The sequence below is a fragment of the Erinaceus europaeus genome, chromosome 15 (assembly GCF_950295315.1).
Source record: "Erinaceus europaeus chromosome 15, mEriEur2.1, whole genome shotgun sequence".
NCBI classification, from domain to species: domain Eukaryota; kingdom Metazoa; phylum Chordata; class Mammalia; order Eulipotyphla; family Erinaceidae; genus Erinaceus; species Erinaceus europaeus.
In genome coordinates, this window is record NC_080176.1 from 47,727,378 (window position 1) to 47,749,624 (window position 22,247).

General features: G+C 38.6%; 1 protein-coding gene across 1 annotated transcript in view; it reads left to right on the forward strand.

Annotated features, from left to right (window-relative positions):
• Positions 1 to 6,536: 6,536 nt before the first annotated feature.
• Positions 6,537 to 22,247, forward strand: part of ASXL3 (ASXL transcriptional regulator 3) — a 229,028-nt gene continuing 213,317 nt past the window's right edge. The window contains 1 exon segment of the mRNA XM_060173676.1: positions 6,537 to 6,735. Coding sequence (XP_060029659.1) covers positions 6,682 to 6,735 — 54 coding nt within the window. The 5' untranslated portion in view covers positions 6,537 to 6,681.

Here is a 22,247-nt window from a genome sequence, read left to right on the forward strand (position 1 = left end):
AAAGGACCAATTTAGTAAAGTGAAAAAAGGTAAACTATGAAAATATGTTAGTCACTTACTCTGCTACTCAAGTTTAAGAATGTTTTAGTTGCTAAACAGTCTGGACATAACATTATTATTTTGTTTTTACAACTAGTACAGTAAGATATAGGAATAATATATATGATATAAATTAATCAACTAAAAACAAATCTCTAAACAACTCTGTTGAGTTATATAAGAGAACTAATGTGCATTGCAAATAAAAAGTTAGTAGAAATAGTTACAGGGAAAAAATGAAGGAAATTACAAGCCTTTATCATTTTAGCTCATAAATCTTTATACTAGAGTACACTGGAATTTTAAAACATCAAACTCTTGTAAATTTCAATTAAAAAAACAGTCAATCTACTGATTTCTTAGTACCAAAACACTATCCTGGGGGAGTTGGGTGGTAGTGCAATGGGTTAAGTGCAGGTGGTGCAAAGTGCAAGGACCCACATAAGGATCTTGGTTCGAGCCCCCAACTCACCAACCTGCAGGGGAATCACTTCAGAGTCGGTGAAGCAGGTCTGCAGGTGTCTTTCTCTCCCCATCTCTGTCTCCCCCTCCTCTCTCCATTTCTCTCTGTCCTGTCTGACAACGACATTAATAATAACTACAATAATGATACAACAAGGGCAACAAAAGGGAATATATATATATAAACTGTCCTAAATATATATATACATATGTATAAACATATATATAATATAAATATATTATACATAAGTATATATTATATACAAATATATATATTATATAAATATTATATATATATATATATATATATATATATATATATATATATATATATGTCTGTCCTAAGTACAGATAAATTAGTCTCAGGTAATATGATAATACTTCAGATTGTCTCTGACTTTTGACCAATGTTTATAGTCATGCTATACAAGACTTTATGTGAATATGTTGAGAGAATTTAAAAGTGTATCACGTAGAATATGCAGGGATGAAACAGGAGGGACTAGATAAAGCAAATCTCACTAGCTTTTAGGAGCTTCATTCAGTAGTATCAGATTATACAACCATAGCATTGTTATTTGGCTTTATTTCAACTTTATTTTTATTCCTTTCAAATGCCTCAGTGTTTGGGAACAAAAGAGAGGTGCTGGAGAATTCTGTCAGTGAAAGTAAAAGAATGGACATATATCTTAATTGACTGGACTTTTATTGTACTTAGGATATTGCATTTACTATTGTATTTACAATAGTGAAAAAGTTACTAAATTACTGTCTTTTTTCATTCATTAAGTATTGTGGCCTAGGTTATGTACTAGAAACACAGGGAATCAGGCAATGGACAAGGGAGATAATATAATCAGTTTCATGGAATTCACTTTCTAATTAGACTCTAATCAATCATTAACAATAGATGCTTAGGAAAAATAAAATTATTCAATGTTCATACTTACAGAATTCAGAGATTCTTAACTCATGCATATTAAATATATTTCAGAAATAAAACTCAGGTTGGAGAGTCATCCAGGCCATCCAAGATTTCTTCCTCTTCTACTACTATCCTTGCTGCTATTTTCTCCCCAGCAACGTTGATTATGCCTTCTCCACCCATTTTCCCTTACTGCGCCTGGTGAGTATGTGTGGGGGAGGTGTGGGAGAGATTTCCATTCTCTCCAGATTTCTACGTGCAATGAACATGTGGGATGACAATGAAAGCCATCTCATTCCTGTCTAAACTGCCTACGCACACACATATGACATTTGGTCAGCACTCAGATCTATCCCCTAAGAAGTCACTTAGGATACAATTTTTGTTCCCAAATAGTTTTGTATGGATTTTAAATGTTGATGATTTAAAACCTTTATTTATCTTCTTACTTTGCTGACATAGATGGAAAAATAGAGAAACAGAGAGGGGAAGGGAAAACAAACAAATAAAAAAAAAAACAGTACTAAAATTTCCTTTTATGCAGTGGAGGACAGGCTCAAACTTGGGCTGCACACATAGCAAAGAAGCATTACTACCCAAAAGAGCTATTTTGTCAGTCATTTATGAATTTAATTATTTTTTATTTTTGAGAGAGAGAGAGAGAGAGAGAGAGAAACCAGAGTGTTGTTCAACTTTAGCATATGTGGTACCAGGCATTGAACCTATATTCTGGGACTTCTGGCATGCATGTATGTGCTCTATTGCTATGATATTTTTCTGGTCCCTCATATCCATTAGTCTTCTGTTAGCATTGCAGAAGGCTCATGTAAATTTTAACCCTCTTCCAGTACACTACTACTGCAACTTTTCTTGTACAAATTGCACATGGATTATGGCTTTATCTGCATTGAATATTTATCAGATGTTAAACATTTTGAAGGATAAAACAAAATCAACAATACAGATGAAAAGATCTGCTGGAATTGCTGAAAAGAGACATGCAAAATAGGAGTTTGAGTTGTTAAATTCTGAGACTAAAAGCAGAAATGGAAATAAAGCAAGCAGGGAAATGAAGAGAAGGTGCTGATGATACATGTTAGTTAAATTTTGGATCTCTCTGGACTTTTCTATATATAAGTAGAAAGTGGAGCTCTGAAAGAAAAAAAAAACTGGGGGCAGTTTTAACTTGAACCTATTTTAGTTATTCTAGTCAGGTAAGTGAATTCTTGAAATACATGTCATATTATAAAAATGTTAAAGGAATGCTAGCATTTACCCATTGAACATATTTCCTAAAATAATTCTAAATTGTCCTTTCACTGTGCTTGTACTTAGAAAAGCTTCTCTCCATCTCACAAATTTAAACTTTCAAAACCTACTCATCCTTTAAATCTTATTGTCATGAAGGATTTCTCTATAACAAAACTTTCTTTAACCTTCCCTATATATGTATATACATATATGCATATATATTAATTTTTACATAATTTTTACTAGAATCTTTTTTGTGGCACTTTCTGCTGCCATTAAAAGTACATTTGCGGGAGTCGGGTCGTAGCGCAGCGGTTTAAGTGCAGGTGGTGCAAAGCGCAAGGACACTATCATAAGGATCCCGGTTCGACCCCCTCCCCATATGCAGGAGTGTTGCTTCACAGGCGGTGAAGCAGGTCTGCAGGTGTCTATCTTTCTCTTCCCCTCCTCTCTCCATTTCTCTCTGTCCTATGCAACAATGTCATGAATAACAACAACAACAATAAAAAACAAGGGCAGGGAGTCGGGTTGTAGCGCAGCAGGTTAAGCGCAGGTGGCGCAAAGCACAAGGACCGGCATAAAGATCCCGGTTCGAACCCCGGCTCCCCACCTGCAGGGGAGTCGCTTCACAGGCGGTGAAGCAGGTCTGCAGGTGTCTGTCTTTCTCTCCTCCTCTCTGTCTTCCCCTCCTCTCTCCATTTCTCTCTGTCCTATCCAACAACAACAACAACAACAACAACAATAACTACAACAATAAAACAACAAGGGCAACAAAAGGGAATAAATAAATAAAATAAATATTAAAAAAAAACAAGGGCAACAAAAGGGAAAATAAATAAATATAAAAATTTGTTTAAAAAGTACATTTGCATAATTTACTAAACAATAAAAGAGCCTCAATTGACTCATATAACTGCATAGCCCACTACACTGATTGGGAAGTTGGGTAAGTCATCATGAAATATTTAGCTGAATGTACATATGGAAATGTATAAGAAAAGAAAGTAACATAAGCAACAGTTTCTCTGGAGTGGTAGCCCAACTCTATTTTATTGCTTTGTGAAATATATGCCATTTTTGGCAGAAAATATTTACCAAGTCTTTAACCTGATTTATTTGCTGTGGACTATTTACACTCCGACAGCCTACAAAGGAAGAATATGAGTGACTTTTATATCTATACCACTATCAAAGAATGTGTGTTTTTGATCTTTTGAGTCCAAGTCACTATCAAAGAATGGGTGTATAAACAATTGCTTTTAGTTTATTAAATATACACAGTATGCACCTGCATAGGTTAAACAATATATTTTCTTTCCTTTAATACTTAGAATGAACACTAAGGAGTAATGTCACCGCAAAGTAATTGCATATGTTTGCTTTCCTTTAACTGGCTCCAAAACGTATTATTTAGCTCTATTTCCCAGAAAACAACAAATTACATGTCATGGTTAGATTGCTTAAAAACAGGTATTTATGAGTAGAAGAGAAAACATTAGAATGAGAAACTTTAAAAATGTACCAATTACTTTAGTCATAAAGAGAATACTTGAAAATAAAAGCAGATGTGAACATGATTCAGCTCCAATACATTTGAAATGTAAAGTAAAAATATAATACACCTGGAGAGAGTTATGCAAATTTTGTGGGTAAATTTTTCCCTTAGGCATAACTTCAGTGTGTTTTCAAAATCTATTTTAAAAAGAAACAAGGAAAAGAATAATCTTCTGTTATTTCCTTGAACTGATACATAACCTTTTCTTAGTCTAATGAATTAACAAAGCAAACACTTTTAACGAATTTACATAATCAGTTCTTTATGATTATGAACTGCCTCTGTTTAATTTTTGGTAATCAAACATTTTTATTGCTTCAGTCATTCCACAGTGTTCTCAAAGGAATATCCTTACTGTAATTGTTCTCATTCTTAGATATATGCCTTTTCATGGATTGTAGATGTTCATTTCTCCTAATCAGTATTTATTTTAAATTATTGCAGTTAAGGACAATAGAAGTAACATGGGACCATTGTTTAAAAAAACGGGTTCATTTCTTAAATATGTTTAATATCACTTTCTTATTTGTGAGATAAGTTTGTTTTTTGCCTCCAGGGTTATTGCTGGGGCTCAGTGCCTGCACCGTGCACCCACTGCTCCTGGAGGCCATTTTTCCCCCTTTTGTTGCCCTTGTTGTGGCTATTATTGTTATAGTTGATAATCGTTCATTGTTGGGTAGGGCAGAGAGAAATGGAGATAGGAGGGAAAGACAGAGTGGGGGAGAGAAAGACAGACACCTGTGGACCTGCTTCACTGCCTGTGAAGTGACCTCCCTGCAGGGGGGGAGCCAGGGGCTCAAACCAGGATCCTTAGGCCAGTCCTTGTGCTTTGCACCACCTGCGCTACCTCCTGACCCCCGAGAGAAAATGCTTTTTAGGTGGGTTATTTAGGGACATGAAATAAAATCAGGTAAACAAAACACAAAGTAGTATTTAAGATAGTATTATTTATTCAGAAAATAACTTAATTAGATACTCCAGTATACGTGCCTTTTTTGTTTCTTAGGTACTCAACATACACTTAATTACTATATGGGTCTCAAAGCCATTTTTTAAAACTACCTAACAATCAACTTATTGACTAGAATGATTCATCAGATATGTATATTGAAAAGGTTACAGTAAACTTTCACGTCCAAACACATTACACTCCTAGTTCTCTAACAAGGTTAACAATTCAATCCTTCATGCACCACAAACCTGGTAATTATAAGGAGTCTAAAAATAAGCAAGCGTTAGCCTTGCAGTTATTTACAGATGCATCATGTTTTATGCTATAGAAGGATGATGACTGCAAGCTATTTAAAAATAATTAGCTCTAAGGAATGGCATGACTTCGACACGCAGCCACAGCTCTTTAGTGTTGCATTATTAAATATGACGCAGAAGACTCAATGTTATGCTAAGTTGCATGCTCAAGATTAAGTTTTCCAATGTATCACAAGGGGTTGTTTTTCTGCCCTTTAGACCAGGCTCTAGGAAAGCCAGCCAGCCAGTCAAGCAAAAAGGGGTTAAAGTTGCCCAGCAGAGGGGAGTATTGTGGAGTGTGCGGGGAAACTGTGTGCTTGTGTGATTGTGAGCTTCCAGGAAAGAAACACTGAGTTGCTAACTGGACTCCTACACAAGTTGCAAATGCCTCGGTGTCCACAGCTTTCAATCCGAGTTGGGGCAAGGGCTAGGTGGGGAGCCAGTGTGTGTGTTTTGTGTGTGTGTGTGTGTGTGTGTGTGTGTGTGTGTGTGTGTGTGTGTGTGTGTGTGTGTGTGTGTGTGTGTGTCGCGGTGGGGGCCCGCAGGGCTTGCACAGACTCGACAGTGTGTGCAGCATTTTGGGCCTGGGGGGCAGCAGGAGAGGGGGGGTCTCGCGAGGGTTTCAGGGCGTGGCCGGAGTGTGCGCGCACGAGACAGCGAGTGTGAGCGCGGCGAGAGCGGTCGCGGCGAGTGTGCGGCCGCGTCGCCATTCCCCGTGACGTCAGAGTGTATTGTTGTGAGCGGCGACGAGCGAGCATCCCCGGAGCTGTCACTGCGGCGGCCGCGGCAGCGTCGCAGAGCGAGCCCCGCAGGAGCGAGCCCAGTCAGCGCCGCCCCCGACCCGGTCCCCGGTCCCCGGTCCCCGGCCTCGTCCCCGGTCCCCGGCCTCGTTCCCGGTCCCCGGCCTCGTCCCCGGCCCCGCGCCGCCGCTGTCGCCCCCGCCCCCAGGCCCGCCCGCCGCGCGCCGCCGCCCGCGCGCCCCCCTCCCCACCCCACCCACCCCTCGCTCCCTCCTTCACTCCCTCCCTCGCTCGCTCGCTCCCTCCCTCCCGCCGCCGCCGCAGCCGCCGCCGCCCGCGCGCCTCCCCCCGCGGAGCGAGTGCGGGTCACCGGGTCACTGGGTCATTGTCTCCGCGCCCGCACCCCGAGCACCCCGTGGAATCCCCCACGTCATCCTCAGAACCATCAATGAGATGCAAACATGAAAGACAAGAGGAAGAAGAAGGACCGCACCTGGGCCGAGGCTGCCCGCCTGGTACGTACCGCCCCCCACCCGCCGCCCGCCGCCCGCCGCCCGCCGCACGCGCATCCCGCCGGCCCCGCCGCTCGCCCCACAGCGGCCCGCGGCGGCGGCGGAGACCCACACGGCCACTTGCAGCCCCAGCCGCCGCCCGCTCGCCGGGCTCCCGCTCTTTGTTATTCCGCGGGAGTGGGCTCGCCCGGGGTCCCGGTGTGGTGTGTGTGCGTGCGCGCGCCGAGGGGCGCAGCGTCGAGCTCGGGGAGCCCCCTGGCCGCCGCGCCCGGGACACTTCTCCCGGTACTTCGCCGCCCGGCTCCAATGGGGGAGCCTGTCCAGCTTCCCGGCCCCGCTCTACTTCCCCCTGCCGCTCCGGAGACCTTTTGTGTGGCAATTACCACTCCCTCCTGGCCCCCTCCACCCCCTGGAATTTCATCAATAACTCTCTGTGCACGGTCTGTGTGTCTGTTTCGCTGTTTGTGAGTTGCTACATTTCTTTTCTTTCTTTCTTTCTTTCTTTTTCTTTCTCTCTCTCTCTCTCTCTCTCTCTCTCTCTCTCTCTCTTTCTTTCTTTCACACGTGCATGCACGCTGAGTGTCCGACGGCGGACTGGCGGGGTGTGTGCTTGTGGGCTAGGACATTGCGTGCCCCTGTGCCGTGTCGTGTGCAGAACGTGTGCGCCTCGGCACGGGTGTGTTTTGTGTGACTCAAGTTCGTGTTTGTAGGTATTGTGTGCTCTGCTCCACGTTTTTGTGTACATTCTGTGCACGTGTGTACAATTTGTGAGTGTGTGTTTGTTGAAGTTGAGTCCGTGTCAATTGTAGTGGGTGATGATTAGGAGCGTACAGCTAGGTGTATTTTACTGCTGGCTTCCTGGGCGGTGTTACTTGGCAGCTTTTCCTTTTCTTTAACCTTTCGGCAGAGCTAACGTTTTAATCATCGAAAGAATGTCTCTATAGAAATGCTGGTTGGCAGAGGGGCGTCGGCGTCTTTGGTTTGATGCATGTGTATGTGTGGGTTTTTCTTTTTCATTTTTCTTCATCTTCTTCTAAAGGACAGCTGTAAACGGATTTTTAAAGGATATATATATATATATATATATATATTTTTTTTTTTGTACAGTGTGTCTCGTGGGAATGCAAGGCATTGCATTTGAAGCTCAGCCTGCCAGGGGTTCAGCTACATAAATTACATATTTGTTCACCAACTTACTATCTGTTATAAATTGTCCAAAAGAAAGCAAACTGCATGCATCCCCGGGGGTGGGGGGTGGGAGGTGGGAGGACAAGACCCCAGGACATGCTATTTGGGTTGACTTTGTTAAGATCGGTTTACTTTTAACTGGTTTTTTTCCCTCCTTCCTTCCTTCCTTCCTTCCTTCCTTCCTTCCTTCCTTCCTTCCTTCCTTCCTTCCTTCCTTTCTCCAAGCTTTTTAGTAAGTACATCATACTCAAGGAGAACATTTGTCAAAAGTAATTATCTGAGTTTGTTTGAAGGGCCTTGCTGCTATGTCTGTAGCTTCTAGCAGAGGGGTTTAGATAATTGGCCTATTGCCCTCCAAAGACGTGACAAAAGTCCTTTTTAATTGCAGTTTAGTTATTGTTAGTAGAAATGTGTCTTTCTTCTTCATCTTAATTTGTGGCTGTGTATGTTATGACTTCTCTTATCTGTGATTGAGTTAATCACTAAATCACTCATCATGGATGAATAGGCAGGTGATAGTCACTCTCTGATGAACTCTTATCTGGAAAAGGAAACTTATTTATGAGAAATATGTGAAAAGTAAGCAGTAAGTGTTAAGTAGATGCCAGATTGATGCTATCACTGAATTTGTGCTACAGCATAGTACATTACTTATTGTTTGCTCAGTCATTAATTCTGAATTGTGTGGGGGTGAGCAAAGCTTGTGAAAATGCATTATTCAGGGTCTTTGGAGTGGCAATCAAGCATTATTATTGGAACTTCTGTGTATGTATTTTAAATAAATGAAGAATGAGCTGATTTATAAATATTTTAAAATAATCATTCATGAATTAGCCATATCTGCCTGCAGAGAACTGTTTAATACATAACACATTCTGATGGAATTTAAAGCTAACCATTTGTACTGAATCAATGTTACTATTTTGAGATAGTATGCTTTCTTCAGTTGAATCATAGTATATCTATCTCGATGCATCTTGAGGTAGATTTATGAGTCAATTTTTGTAAAAGTTACGTTTTCCTCTTGCAAAGTTCATTGATGGGAAACGACACCCTAGGAGTCATCAACACAAAAGAATTAATGATAGACCAGATGTCTCTATTTTAGCCAGACATATTGAACTAGTAGTTATGGTAATTTTTCAATTTGGTTCAAAGTTATTTTTCCCTTGGTAGTTGTACAAATGTGTATATATTAAAAATATGACAGTTGAAATAAAATACTGAATAAAATACCAAGTGATTGTACTGGAAGTATCATTTTCAGAAAATTGTGATTCGTGTGAAAGTAACATGATTATAAACTTACTTTGTGAATAAAAAAACAGACTTACTTGGTTAGTAGTTATTTTTCATGTGTTTTTAAGATTAGATAAATGAATATAGACTTAAAATCCCTTCCAAACTTGATTAAAATATTTTTTACTTTTATATTTGCCATTACTTAATGACACTTAATGAAAAAGGAATGCTTGGTAAAAGCACTTCTGTGATCTAAATACTATTATACTCTGATGGTTTTGCTGTGGAGGTTAAAGACTTTTAGCCTTTTCTTCAACAAATATTGTACCAGATGTTTGATTTTTACAAGTAAAGAATGAGAATAAATGGAAAAATATGCAACTCAACATGGGATTCTTACAATATGTGAACTAAAGAGAGAATATGCAAATTAACAGTGGGAGTAATCTTCCATTTCCTATTGTATCATATAATATACATAAAATATATGTGTACATACGTTTCAACATAGACATATATCGAGGAGAGACAGAAGATGAGAGGACATTATCTTGAAGGAGAGAGTATCAGGGAATGCAAAAGATTTTTTGAACTGATCAAAAGCTTATGTTTAAATATATCTTTTTGTTCATCTTTAAGAAAAATATGGAAGAACAGTTCTTTCTCAAGTAACTAAGAACTTCCAGTTGGCAACAAAATTGTGTTTTCTTTCTTTGTGAGAAAAGTGTATGAACTTCAAATCTGTAACTCTTAATGGCAACTCTAGGCGTGTTTGAGATAGAGAAGCAACTATCAACCTCTATTAATTTTTTTCACAGAAGTGTGTAATGTTTGTATGCAGTGGGTTTGGTTAGCTTAGGAAAGAAGGCATGGTGATAGGATTTCCTTGCATTTCCAGGAACGCAATGATTATTAACAGGCTGCCATTTTAAAACAGTAATACTACATCCTCCCCCCACCCCCTTTCTTTCTTTCTACTCTGCATCAGTTGCAGAAATTTCAGCCTTCAGCCTCCTCCCTGCCCCCTCTGCTTTCTGCAGTTGTGGTTGTTACTTTGCGCATTGCCATTTAATATGGAGTCTGCTCCCAAACCAGATGCATTTTCATCTGTTTTATCTACTCGTCCAAGGTTGTAGTCTCAGAGGATCCCACAATCACATGGAAGTATCTTCTGTCTTAATATTTGTAGACCACAATAAGAATAAAAATCAAAACCATAACTCATGTTGAGCTGGGGCTTTGACTTTAATCCTTTTGACTTTTATCTCGAGTCTTCACTCTGTTAATATACATACAGTTTAAACCATTGTGAAATGATCTTTATGCTTTTTTTTTTAAAAAAAGGGGGGCATTTGACAGGACTTTGTTTTACTGCACTAAGGGGTTTCTTTGTTATTGGCTTAACACAGAACATACTGTTATTTAATATATTTATTCTAGGTTATTTTTTTTTTGACATGCAAAAATGCAATTGCTTTGAAAAGTGCTTTTTGATAGTTTCAGCACTTTGTTCTACTGGGAATGCTGCTGTTAAGATAATGGCTTCATGTATTAATTTGTTCCCTGAGTTTCCTTCTGTTTGTTTCATTCCTTACAATCTTTGTTTAGTCTTTGTGGCACCTGAAAATAAATCTTAACAGTCTTCAGTAGCTTGGTGCTTGGTTGATTTATTTGCTAGTAGTTTAGATATATTCTCAGAGATAATGAATATCACTTTATCAGTGGGGGCTTTATTTTTGATAGTTCAGGGTCACCTTTGGAACAAAAAATTAATGGCAAGTTTGCTTCATTGTTTGGAGGAAACAGCATGCATTCTTTTATACTATAACTGGGTTGCTGTAGGTTTTAAGTAAAGTGAAAATTTGTAAATCATATTGTATGAAAAATTGAGTAGAGGTTTATTAATTAAAAGAAATCTGTGTGAATCTTTTTATGGCAAACGTTCTTTTGCATAATTTATTATATTCTAAGTAAGCTGTTAGAGTTTTCTTGAAATAAAGCTGACTTGTATTGTTAACTGTTAAAATAGAAAACAATGTATAATTGTTTTAGTGTTGGTTTGCCTATTGTTTTTAGTTTTATAAATGTGATTTTTTTTCTGTAGTAATGATCAGAGGCATGGGAGTACCTTTGTGCTGCTTTGGAATGTTTTCACTATGCTAGTTGTGCTTAGATTTTAGATTATGATACATCCTTAATAGTCTAGAACATTTTGATTTGTGATTTGGAGTAAGCCCCAAAGTTGTACATGAACATAATTATTAAAGTGCTTACTGATGCATGAACCTAATTATCATTGGTGAATGGAGTTTTATTTTCAATCACAAAACATTTTAGTTGTTTACTATGAGATCTATACATACCACATCTAATATCTTTATGTCTATATTGCTTTTTTTTTTTTTTTTTTACCAGAGCACTGCTCAGATCTGGTTAATGGTTGTATAGGGAATTGAAACTGGGACTTTGGAGTCTCAGGTATGAGAGTATCTTTGCATAGGAATCATGCTATCTACCCCTGCCTTGCATCTTCTATTCCTTCATGTATACAACTTAAATTTTCATTTTGCAGTTTAAAGGATAGAATCTAACGATCTAGAATCCTATTTTTTAAAAAAAGAGCTTTGAGATGGGAAATTATGCTTGAAATAATGAGGAAATTGAAATTAGCCATAGTTCAGATTGTTAATTTTTATTTCATATTGATACTAAAGATATTTTATTTATTTTTGTCATCACTGGGGCTTTGTGACTTTAGGCTGATTTTTTTTTTCTTGGATAGACAGAGCTAGAAAGTCACCAAGCACTCTTCAGTGCAGTGGGGGATGGGCTTGCATCTAGGTTGTGCATGTGACAAAGCAAGTGCACTATCTAGGTGAGCTATCTTGCTGGCCTGTAAAATGGCCCTTTCAGAATTGATTTTTTTGAGTCAGGTGGGTGGTAGTGTACCTCATGGAGTAACCGTGCCATCATGAGCCAAAACCTTGGTTCAAGCCCTTGCTCCCCACCTGCAGAGCTTGGACTTAATGAGGTGAGGGGTCCTTCAAGAGTGGTGAACTGGTGGACCATTTCTTCCTCTTTCTCTTTCTCTCTCTCCCCCCGTCTCTCTCTCTCTCCTCCTCTTTCTCTTCCTTTCTATTTCTCCTTGTCTCCATCAGAAAAAAAGAAAGAAAATACTTTTTTTAAAAAGGTGGCTAGGAGTAGTGGTATCATATAGACATTAACTCTAGTGACAAGAAAAAAAGAGAGAGAATTGATTTTTAATTTTTTTATTCATTGTAAAATTTTTTCATAGCAAGTAGTTTCTTGAGATATCAGAAATGCTTTATGGTCTTCATGTATTACAGCTTTTCAAACTGTGGTTTTACTTGAAACGGGATTATACCACTGAAATCTAAGTTGCAAAGTATTTAAATGGAATAATGCAGTAGTGTCAACAATTTACAGAAATATTGAAACATCAGGAATGTAAAAGAATCCCCTAAACATTTTGAGAGAGAGAGAGAGATTTTTTTTTTCAATTTCAAATGAAGGGGAGGATATGAAGCAACAGTCCCCAGGACTATAGACTTTAGTGGAAGAAACAAGATAAATTGGAGGGTGATTGAGTATATACCATGTTAGGTGTGACATGAATTGTCAAGAAGGTGCCACTTTACAGATTTACAGAAGGAAGAAGCTACATGTACGTGGTGATTGTGCAAGGCTTAGTGGATTTGCTGAACCTCAGTTTGTTCTTGAAATATGAGTAAGATTAAATCGATGATGAGAAGAGACATTTTAAGAGAGAACTCTGTGGGCAAAAGCATAGTGTCAGATGAGAGGATGGGTTCAAGGGAATGAGTGAACAAAACTTGAAAGCCAGAAGACTTGAGGGAGTAAGTACTGCAATGAAGTTGAAAATTAAGGGTTCGGGTTGTAGCGCAGAGGGCTAAGCATACATGGCGCGAAGCTCAAGGACCAGCATAAGGATCCAGGCTCAAGTCCCCAGCTCCCCACCTGCAGGGAGGGGGTTCACTTCACAGGTGGTGAGGCAGGTCTGCAGGTGTCTATCTTTCTCTCCCCCTCTCTGTCTTCCCCTCCTCTCTCCATTTCTCTCTGTGCTATCCAACAATGACATCAATAACAACAACAATAATAACCACAATGATAAAACAAGGGCAACAAAAAGGAAAAAAAATAGCCTGCAGGAGCGGTGGATTTGTGGTGCAGGCACTGAGCCCCAGCAATAACCCTGGAGGCAAAAAGCAAAAATCAAAAACAAAACAAAAAAAGAAAAAGGGAAGAAAAGAAAAGAAAGAAAATGGGAAGGATGTAGAAGTCATTTTTTCCCCTAGGTAGAGCATAAGAGACAGAGAGTGATAGAAAGGGAGAGAGAGAAAGAGAGGCATTGCAGCACTGCTCCACTGCCTGTGAAGTTCCAGTAGGCAGTCACATGTGTTGGTTAAGGACTAGAACCCAGGTCCTCTGCATGGGGATGCAAGATCTCTACTGAGTGAGCCCCCCCCGCTGGCCCCAAGAAAGTCATTTTAAGGCAGCTAGACCTTACGGATTGAACTGTGGAACTGGTGGGGCAGTTGGTAGTAGAGAACAAATTTTAAAAATCAAACAAAAGAAGGGGATGAAAACAAAGTATCCCCATAGAAAGGAAATATCGATGGTGTGGGAGCTATTTCTGAATGCTTCCTTTACTTGACAACATAGAGTCTGAAAACAAAATTGATAGTAGAAATATTTTCTAGACACCTGTTCTGTCCTACATCCTTTACTAGGAGCAAACTTACAAAGAAACATCGGAAGGAATATCTATTACATTTGTTGAAAACATTTACAGAGCATTTAGGTTTCTTAAAAAAAATCTCGAGATCAGAAATCCTATCTGTCATTGTGGGTCTATAATACAAGACACATTCAATAGTATCAATCTATCTCTGAGGAACAAAACTGGCACAGTACCTTGTAAAAATTTGTGCTTTCTAGTGTTTTAAAAGTAATACAGATTATTTTTTAAAAGATGTGTGTTTGCATATGTGTGCTGGGGGGTGAGGGGTGGGGATTAGGGGAGACCACAGCAAGGTAGCTTCCTTTAATGCAGTAGGGACTGGGGCTCAAACGTGAGTTGTGCACATGGCAAAGAAGTACAGTATTCAAGTGAGCTATTTCTCCAACCTAATACAGATATTTTATTTTACATGAATTTAGCTGGTATGTTCACTGGAAACATAGGGCAGACCAAGCCTATATCTAACTTTTCAGATAGCTTGCTTTTCATTTCTCTCAATTTAAAATTATATCAGAAATCTGCATTTTTTTTATTGCTTTATAACTTAAACTATCTCTCATCACACACCCTGAAGTTGTCAGTAGCAGATTCTGGCTTCCTCCTCATAGGGCTGGGAGGAGGGCCATCTGTATAAAACTACTTTCAGCTATTTGCCAGCACTGAGTGCCTTGATTGTTCTGCTTTTGTCCCCCTCACAGTGGGTAACTGCAGAAATCTAGCCCAGACTGAAACTTTCCCTGAAGAGCCCTTGGAGAATAAATAGAAACATTATATGATTAGCCACATTGTTTTCATTATTAAACACATCTACATAAAAGGGTAGCAATTAATAGCTTTATCAGTCTGAACTTAAGACACCTATCTCTTCTCTTCTGAAGTGGTAACAATTAACTGTTGCTGGTTTTAATGTCAGCAATTGACAACACTAAATTGGGAATAAGCACTTCTCCTATTTGATTGACATATAACCCTCTGACACATTCTGATGTAGTTTTAAGGAAAACTCATGTCCAAGGTTAGAGCTAAAGGGCTTGTGAGAACATTGACTTTAATAGCTGAAATATAGAACTTAAATGACATCCAAGCACTAGCTTTGGTGGAACTTTTAGAACCTGAGAATTCTTCAGGGTAGTGAAACTTATACATAGTGAACAATCTTAGAAGTGGAAAGACATTTTTTTTTCTAAGTATGTAGAAACATAATTTACCCCATGGTATAAGTATTTTTTTTCCTCCAGGGTTATTGCTGGGCTCGGTGCCTGCACCATGAATCCACCACTCCTGGAGGCCATTTCCCCCCCCCCTTTTGTTGTCCTTGTTGTTGTAGCTATTATCATTGCCATTGTTGATGTTGTTCGTTGTTGGATAGGACAGAGAGAAATGGAGAGAGGAAGAGAAGACAGAGAGGGGGAGAGAAAGATACACCTGCAGACCTGCTTCGCCACCTGTGAAGCGACTCCCCTGCAGGTGGGGAACCGGTGGCTTGAACCAGGATCCTTACGCAGGTCCTTGCGCTTTGCGCCACATGCGCTTAACCCACTGCGCCACTGCCCGACCCCTTGTATAAGTATTTTACCTGGGTTTATTTACAGATATTTATCAAAAAGTTAGTTGATTAATTAAAAAGATAATTATCAAATTGCTTTTTTAATATTTTATTTATTTGTTGGATAGAAATAGATATCGAGAAGATAGGGAGAGATAAGGAGAGAGAATGAAAGACATCTGCAGCACTACTTCAGTGCTTTTGAAACTTCCCACATGTAGCTGAGAACCAGGGGCTTTATCCCTGGTCCTTGTTCTCTTTATTTTTGAAAGTATTTGTAAGGAAATATCCTGCTTTAAAATATATGTTCTACTATTCTTAAAACTTTACTCATGTATTATCTTAGTATCTTTCCTCACTCTTTTCTGTGCAGTTTGTCTCCTAAAAGTCTACCCTACAGAATGGTGTATAGACATTTAACCATGAGGAGATGAGAGGTGTACCCATGTATCAGTGACTGTCCTGTCAACCATTATTAACACAATAAAATAATTTGGGGAAAAAACTATCATAGGAATGTAAATCCATTTGCATCAAACTTCTTTCATATTCTCCTGGTTCTCTCCCAGTCATTTTTACTCATTTGTTTCTATTTGTTTCTGGGCCTGTTTCCTCTTTATTTCTTATTTATTATTGAGTTACCTCAGAATTTTTCTGACCTCTTTTTAATTTTTTTCATTTTCCAACTCCTTTGTCAGCTTCACTCATGATAGTTCTTTATAGGAAGATAACCCCAACTTTGAGATTTCCTCCTCTCAATTTCAGACTTACATTAACTTGTTTGTCTGTATGACCTTTGGGTCATACCTTGTTTGACTGACCCATGGTTCATAACTTGTTTGTATGACCTATGGATATTTCAAATGAAATTCTTCTAATCAAGTTAAATGTTTATTGTTTGACCTAATGATATGCAGAATTTAGCATGTCCTGTGCATTATATTGTTCCAAGGGGATAAGAGGGAGACAATATAATGGAGAGGACATGCTGTAAATTCTGCATATCATTAGTCAAACAATAAACACAATAGGGGCATAAGAGACTGAGGCATCATCTTAGCTAGAACTTGAAAGAATCATGTTAATTGAGATATGCCAAAAAGAAGAATGAATATGGGATGATCTCACATAGGGACAGAAATTGAGAAATAAAGAGCAGAAAGGAGAATCACACTGGGTTTAGTGTATTACACCAAAGTAAAGGTCTCTGGAGGCTGTTGTTTGGGGGAGGGAGGTGTTCAGGTCCTGGTACATGACAGTGAAGGAAGACGTAGGCTGGGGGTGAGAGTGTTTTGCAGAAAATTGAGCAATTTTACACATGTATCAACAACTGTATTTACTGTAAACCATTAATCCCTTTTAGAGACCATAGTCTCAGACATTATCTAGAGATGTGTGGGTCTTTCAGGCAAAATGGCAGAATTGATGAAGCTGGGGCCCCTTTTATTCTGACCTGTCTATCTGGAATGAACATCTCATTGATCAGTTTAAGTGATCAATGAGACTATCCTCTAAGTAAGACTTTATGCCTTCTTCCTTTCTAAGCCACCCTGACATTTATTACTACTTCCTTTGTCTTTCTTTCTTTTTCTTTTTTTTCTTCCCTGTAGATAAGGGATACAAAGGGCCAGAATTCCTTCTCAGGTGTTCTCCAAATTCTCTTCTTAGTGACAGAGCTACAATAAAGGTTCTTGGACACAAAAATACCCTGGACCTAATGTTCCTCAAACAATACATCACACCAAACTTCCCAACTTGTAGCAATTTCTGCAAGCTTTGATTTATATTACATTAAAACATAGCAGAGTATTTAACAAAAATTAAATAAGTTAAATTGGGGACTGCTTAGTACACACATTACCCAGTTGAGCATACATATTACCATGTGCAAGGACTCAGATTTGAACCCTACTCCCCATCTTCAAGTAGGGGGGATGCTTCACAAGTGGTAAAGCAGGTCTGCAGGTATCTTTCTCTCTCTCTTTTTAGCTTTCACTCCCTTCTCAATTTCTCTCTGTCCTATCAAATAAAATAGGAAATAAACAAATAAAAAAGGAAAAGTGACTACAAGAGGTGGTTAATTTGAAGTGCTGGCACTGAGCCCTAGGGCCAGCCTTGGTGGCATTCAAGAAATAAAAATATAATAACAATTAGTTAAATTTATCAACATAGTTTACTGGTTTCTATGCTTCTACAAGCAACTTAATTTTTTAATTTTTCTCCCTATAGGGTCTATTTCTCTGTTAATATTTTTATTTAGTATTGGATAGAGACAGAAATTGGGAGGGGAAAAGGAGAAATGGAGAGGGAAGAGGGAGGTAGGGAGGAGAGAGAGAGATACTTACAGCCCTGCTTCACCACTCATGAAGCTTTCCCTCTGCAGGTGGGGACCAAGGGCTTGAACCTGGGTCTTTGTGCACTGCAATGAGTGCACTTGACCAGGTGCACCACTGCCTGGACCCTTACGAGCAACTTTATTTCTTACATTACAACCCCCATTCTTTCTAAATTAACTCCTTTAACAGATTTATATATTTTTTATGTTAGTCTTCTTTGGATTTATAAAATGTTTATCTTGTCCTTTACAATATTTCTTTTAAATTGATTGAATTAATCATATACTTACACAAAGTTATGAGAATAAAAACTGAGTAGGTGGTTGTGGTCATCCTAAGTTTTCCATAGCTCTTCTTATTCTTATAAATTTAAGCTGAATACATATTTAAAAAAGATATTCCATTTTGTTGCCATTGTTGTTTTATTGTTGATATTGATGCCACCATTGTTGGATAGAACGGAGAGAAATAGATAGAGGAGGGGAAGACAGAGAGGGGAGAGAGAGACAGACACCTGCAAACCTGATTCACCTCCTGTGAAGCGACTCCCCTGCAGGTGGGGAACTGGGGGCTCAAACTGGGATCCTTACACTGGTCCTTGCATTTAAGCCTGACTCACTAAGCTGAATACATTCAACATTGGGTGTACAGAAGAGGTCATGAACAGCTTCTAGGAAGCATAATTTCCAGATATGTGGATCATAATTAAAGGGAAGTTTCTGCACAAAAATAAGTATATCTTTCAATATATTATTTTTTATTATTTATTTATTTATTTATTCCCTTTTGTTGCCCTTGTTGTTTTATTGTTGTAGTTATTATTGTTGTTGTCGTTGTTGGATAGGACAGAGAGAAATGGAGAGAGGAGGGGAAGACAGAGAAGAGGAGAGAAAGATAGACACTTGCAGACCTGTTTCACCGCCTGTGAAGCGACTCCCCTGCAGGTGGGGAGCCGGGGTTTGAACCGGGATCCTTATGCCGGTCCTTGTGCTTTGCACCACCTGTGCTTAACCCGCTGTGCTACAGCCCGACTCCCTCAATATATATTTTTAAGTAGAGACACTTGGTAGGGAAAAACCTAAGCAGTCTCATCTCTTTTTGATGATTTAGCTAGTTATAAAAGTCTCAGGTTGACAATTTTTAACTTTACCACTTTGGAAATGTTTCTTCATTGTGTTCTTGAATCAGTAGTTGCGACACTTTGTCTTAGTTGGGTTTAATTATTATCTAAGAGGATATATATATATATATATATATATTTGTAGCTGAGAATTGTTATATGTTGTTTTATCCTTGAATTGATGCAGTTTTAATACTCTTGTCTTTAATGTTTGTGGGTGGATTTGTATGTATTCTATTTGGGATATAGATCCTATGTAGATACTAGCCAGCTAGTGTGGAATCTAGGGCAAGGAGGGTGTGTATAGGCTTTTACTTTTGTTCTCACACAGGCCCCCACCTACCCCCCAAGAGTAATAGCATTAAAATGTGCTTAAAGTATTTAAAAGAGGTAAAGTGTGTAATGTATTCAATAGTATCTGATGGTAAAATACGCCAGTTATGTGTATGGTGATTTCTAGATTCTAAATTTGTAACAACCTGATTTTACTCTAGTCTTGCCTCCACAAAAATGCTTATTTTATGCACAACCACTTCTGAAAGATAAAACTGATTTGAGGCCAAGCAGAGGCGTACTTGGCTGAGCACACATGTTAAAATGAACAAGGCACCAAGTTTAAGCTTCTGATGCCCACATGCATGGGTAAGCTTCACAAGGACTTACGCAGTACTTCAGCTGTCTCTTTCTTTCTCTCTCATCTCTTTTCCTTCTCAGTTTCTGTCTTCCTCTATCCAATAAATAATAAAAGATTGAAAAGATAATACTGGTCCAGTTATTATAGAAAGCACATTCCATTATGCCTCATTTATAGCATTTCACTTATAATATTTCAGTTATAATAACATAGTTATTATAACATTTCACTGTTTTCTTTTAATGAGGGGTTAATGCTTTACAATGCAATCATTGACATATGTATGCAATTTCATTTTGTATAGGCCCCCAAAGTTTTCTTCCAATTCTCCCTTTCCCTTCCTTTCCAGAGTCCTTTCCTTTGATGTAATATATCGTGTCCAGTCTGTTTCACTTTGTCCTCTTTTTCCCTGTCCCTGTTTTATTAAGTTGTGCTAAGTGAGATCATTTGATATTCGTCTTTAACTTTTTGTCTTATCCCACTCAACACAATGTCCCCAAATTTCACCCAAGAGGATGCAAAAGAGACAACCACATTGTTTTTAACAACTTAGTAGTATTTATCTGATGTTGGACAACTGGGTTGATTTCAGGTTCTGACCAATACAAACTGTGCTACTATGAACATAGAATACACAGATCTCTTCTGACAGGTATTTCTGTCTCCTTTGGGTAAATCCTTAGGAAAGGAATTGCTGGGTCATAGGATAGGGCCAACCCTAATGTCCCAATAAGTCTCTAAATTGCTTTCCACATTGGTTGGACTATTTTGCATACCCACCAGCAGTGCAGAAGTGTCCCTTTTTCTCCACATCCTTTCCAACATTTGTCATTTCTGTCCTTACTGATGTATGGTATTCTCACAGGTGTAAAGTGTTGTCTTTATTTGCATTTCTCTGATGATCATCAGTGACTTTGAGCATCTCCTCACATATCTGTTGCCCCTCTGTATATTTTCCTAGGTGAAATGTCTGTCCTGGCCCCAGTTTCTCCTCCTCCTCCTCCTCCTCCTCCTCCTCCTCCTTATTATTTTGTATGTTTTGAAAGAAATTTAAAGAAGTCAGGATACTAGTAGGCGCTAGTAAAAGCACTTTTAGGTTGGCAGGGCCTACAAGACTGGAGAGTGGTTGCTGTAGTGATATGTATGTGCTATATTTTTAGAAGGCTGTTTGCCTACAACTGTGTCTTTTAATAATGGAGCATAGCCACTTTCATCCCTCCAAGGAATAGCCATGACATACATATTCTGACTCCTTACACTTATCTTTTTGCAGATTTTTCAGTGTCTCTTCCTAATGAATAAACTCATTTAGAAGCCAATGGATTGGGAATTTTTGTTGAGGAAATCTATTGAGACCAATCTCTTGAGTCACAAAACTGCATGGAGAAATGTAGAGTATTAATTGATAGCTATTAATGGCAAATTATAAACTATATTTTTCAAAAAACCTAAATGGCTTATTATTTTGAGAATAGAATTACATGTATGTCAAAACTTTAGAATTCTTTCTTGCATACTTCACTATGTTTATTGCTTAATTTTATAGGCATTTAATTGTAAATTTTAATCATGTAAAATACAATTAGCTTTTTAAATATTTTATGCTGTCCCATATTTTGCCTGAGTCTGTTCATGCTCTTTCCATTGTGAAATCTCCTCTCTACCCTTTCTTCCTTTTTTTAAAATTACCTTTTTAAATTTTTTATACTTATTTATCTATTTTCCCTTTTGTTGCTTTTCATTGTTGTTGTAGTTATTGTTGTTGTTATTGATGTCATTGTTATTGGATGGGACAGAGAAATGGAGAGAGGAGGGGAAGACAGAGGGGGAGAGAAAGATAGACACCTGCAGACCTGCTTCACTGCTTGTGAAGTGACCCCCCTGCAGGTGGGGAGCCACGGGCCAGTCCTTACACTTTGTGCCATGTGTGCTTAACCTGCTGCTCTACTGCCCAACTCCCCTCCTTTCTTCATTTTTAAAGTATGATAAGTGATAGACTTTGTTCAGACTTCTGCTTCCTTTGAGAAACCTATATATTTTATCAAACACTTATACTGTGACAACCTATGACCATTAGTTCTTTACCTTCTTATTTATTATATATATTTATACCTAAGTTGCCTAGACCAGATAGATCAAAACCATTTGGCCTTGTCAGTATCTGAGATGCTGTTATTAGTATATATTCTTAAATGTCATAAAGCATAGTGAGGTTGAGTATATTATGGTAAATCTTGACCATTGGATTTTCAAAGGATAACAAGTTCCCAGCTATTTTGGTTATAGTAATAATTAACTATTGCTGTTTTAAACTCTTTTTGAGACTACAAGGGACTCTTCCCATTCTCTTTAAGATCCATATATATCTCTTAGTCATGAAATCTGTGCTCATATTTCTTAATATTTCTTCTCTCTGATACCTTACTCCACTAACACTGCCTCTGTTGACCCCTAAACTAAATCAATAATACCAGTACTGCTGTACCATGTTATACTGCTATTGACTTGTTACTGAACATTGTCTCCAGAGATGCCAAGCCTGAGATGTCAACCTCTCAAGTCTTCTAGTCTGGTGAAATCTTTCCTAACAAATGGGACTACCTAGTACCACTTCAAATGGTCCATTTTTCTAACACAGTTACAGGTACTAGCTACAGAATAGGGTC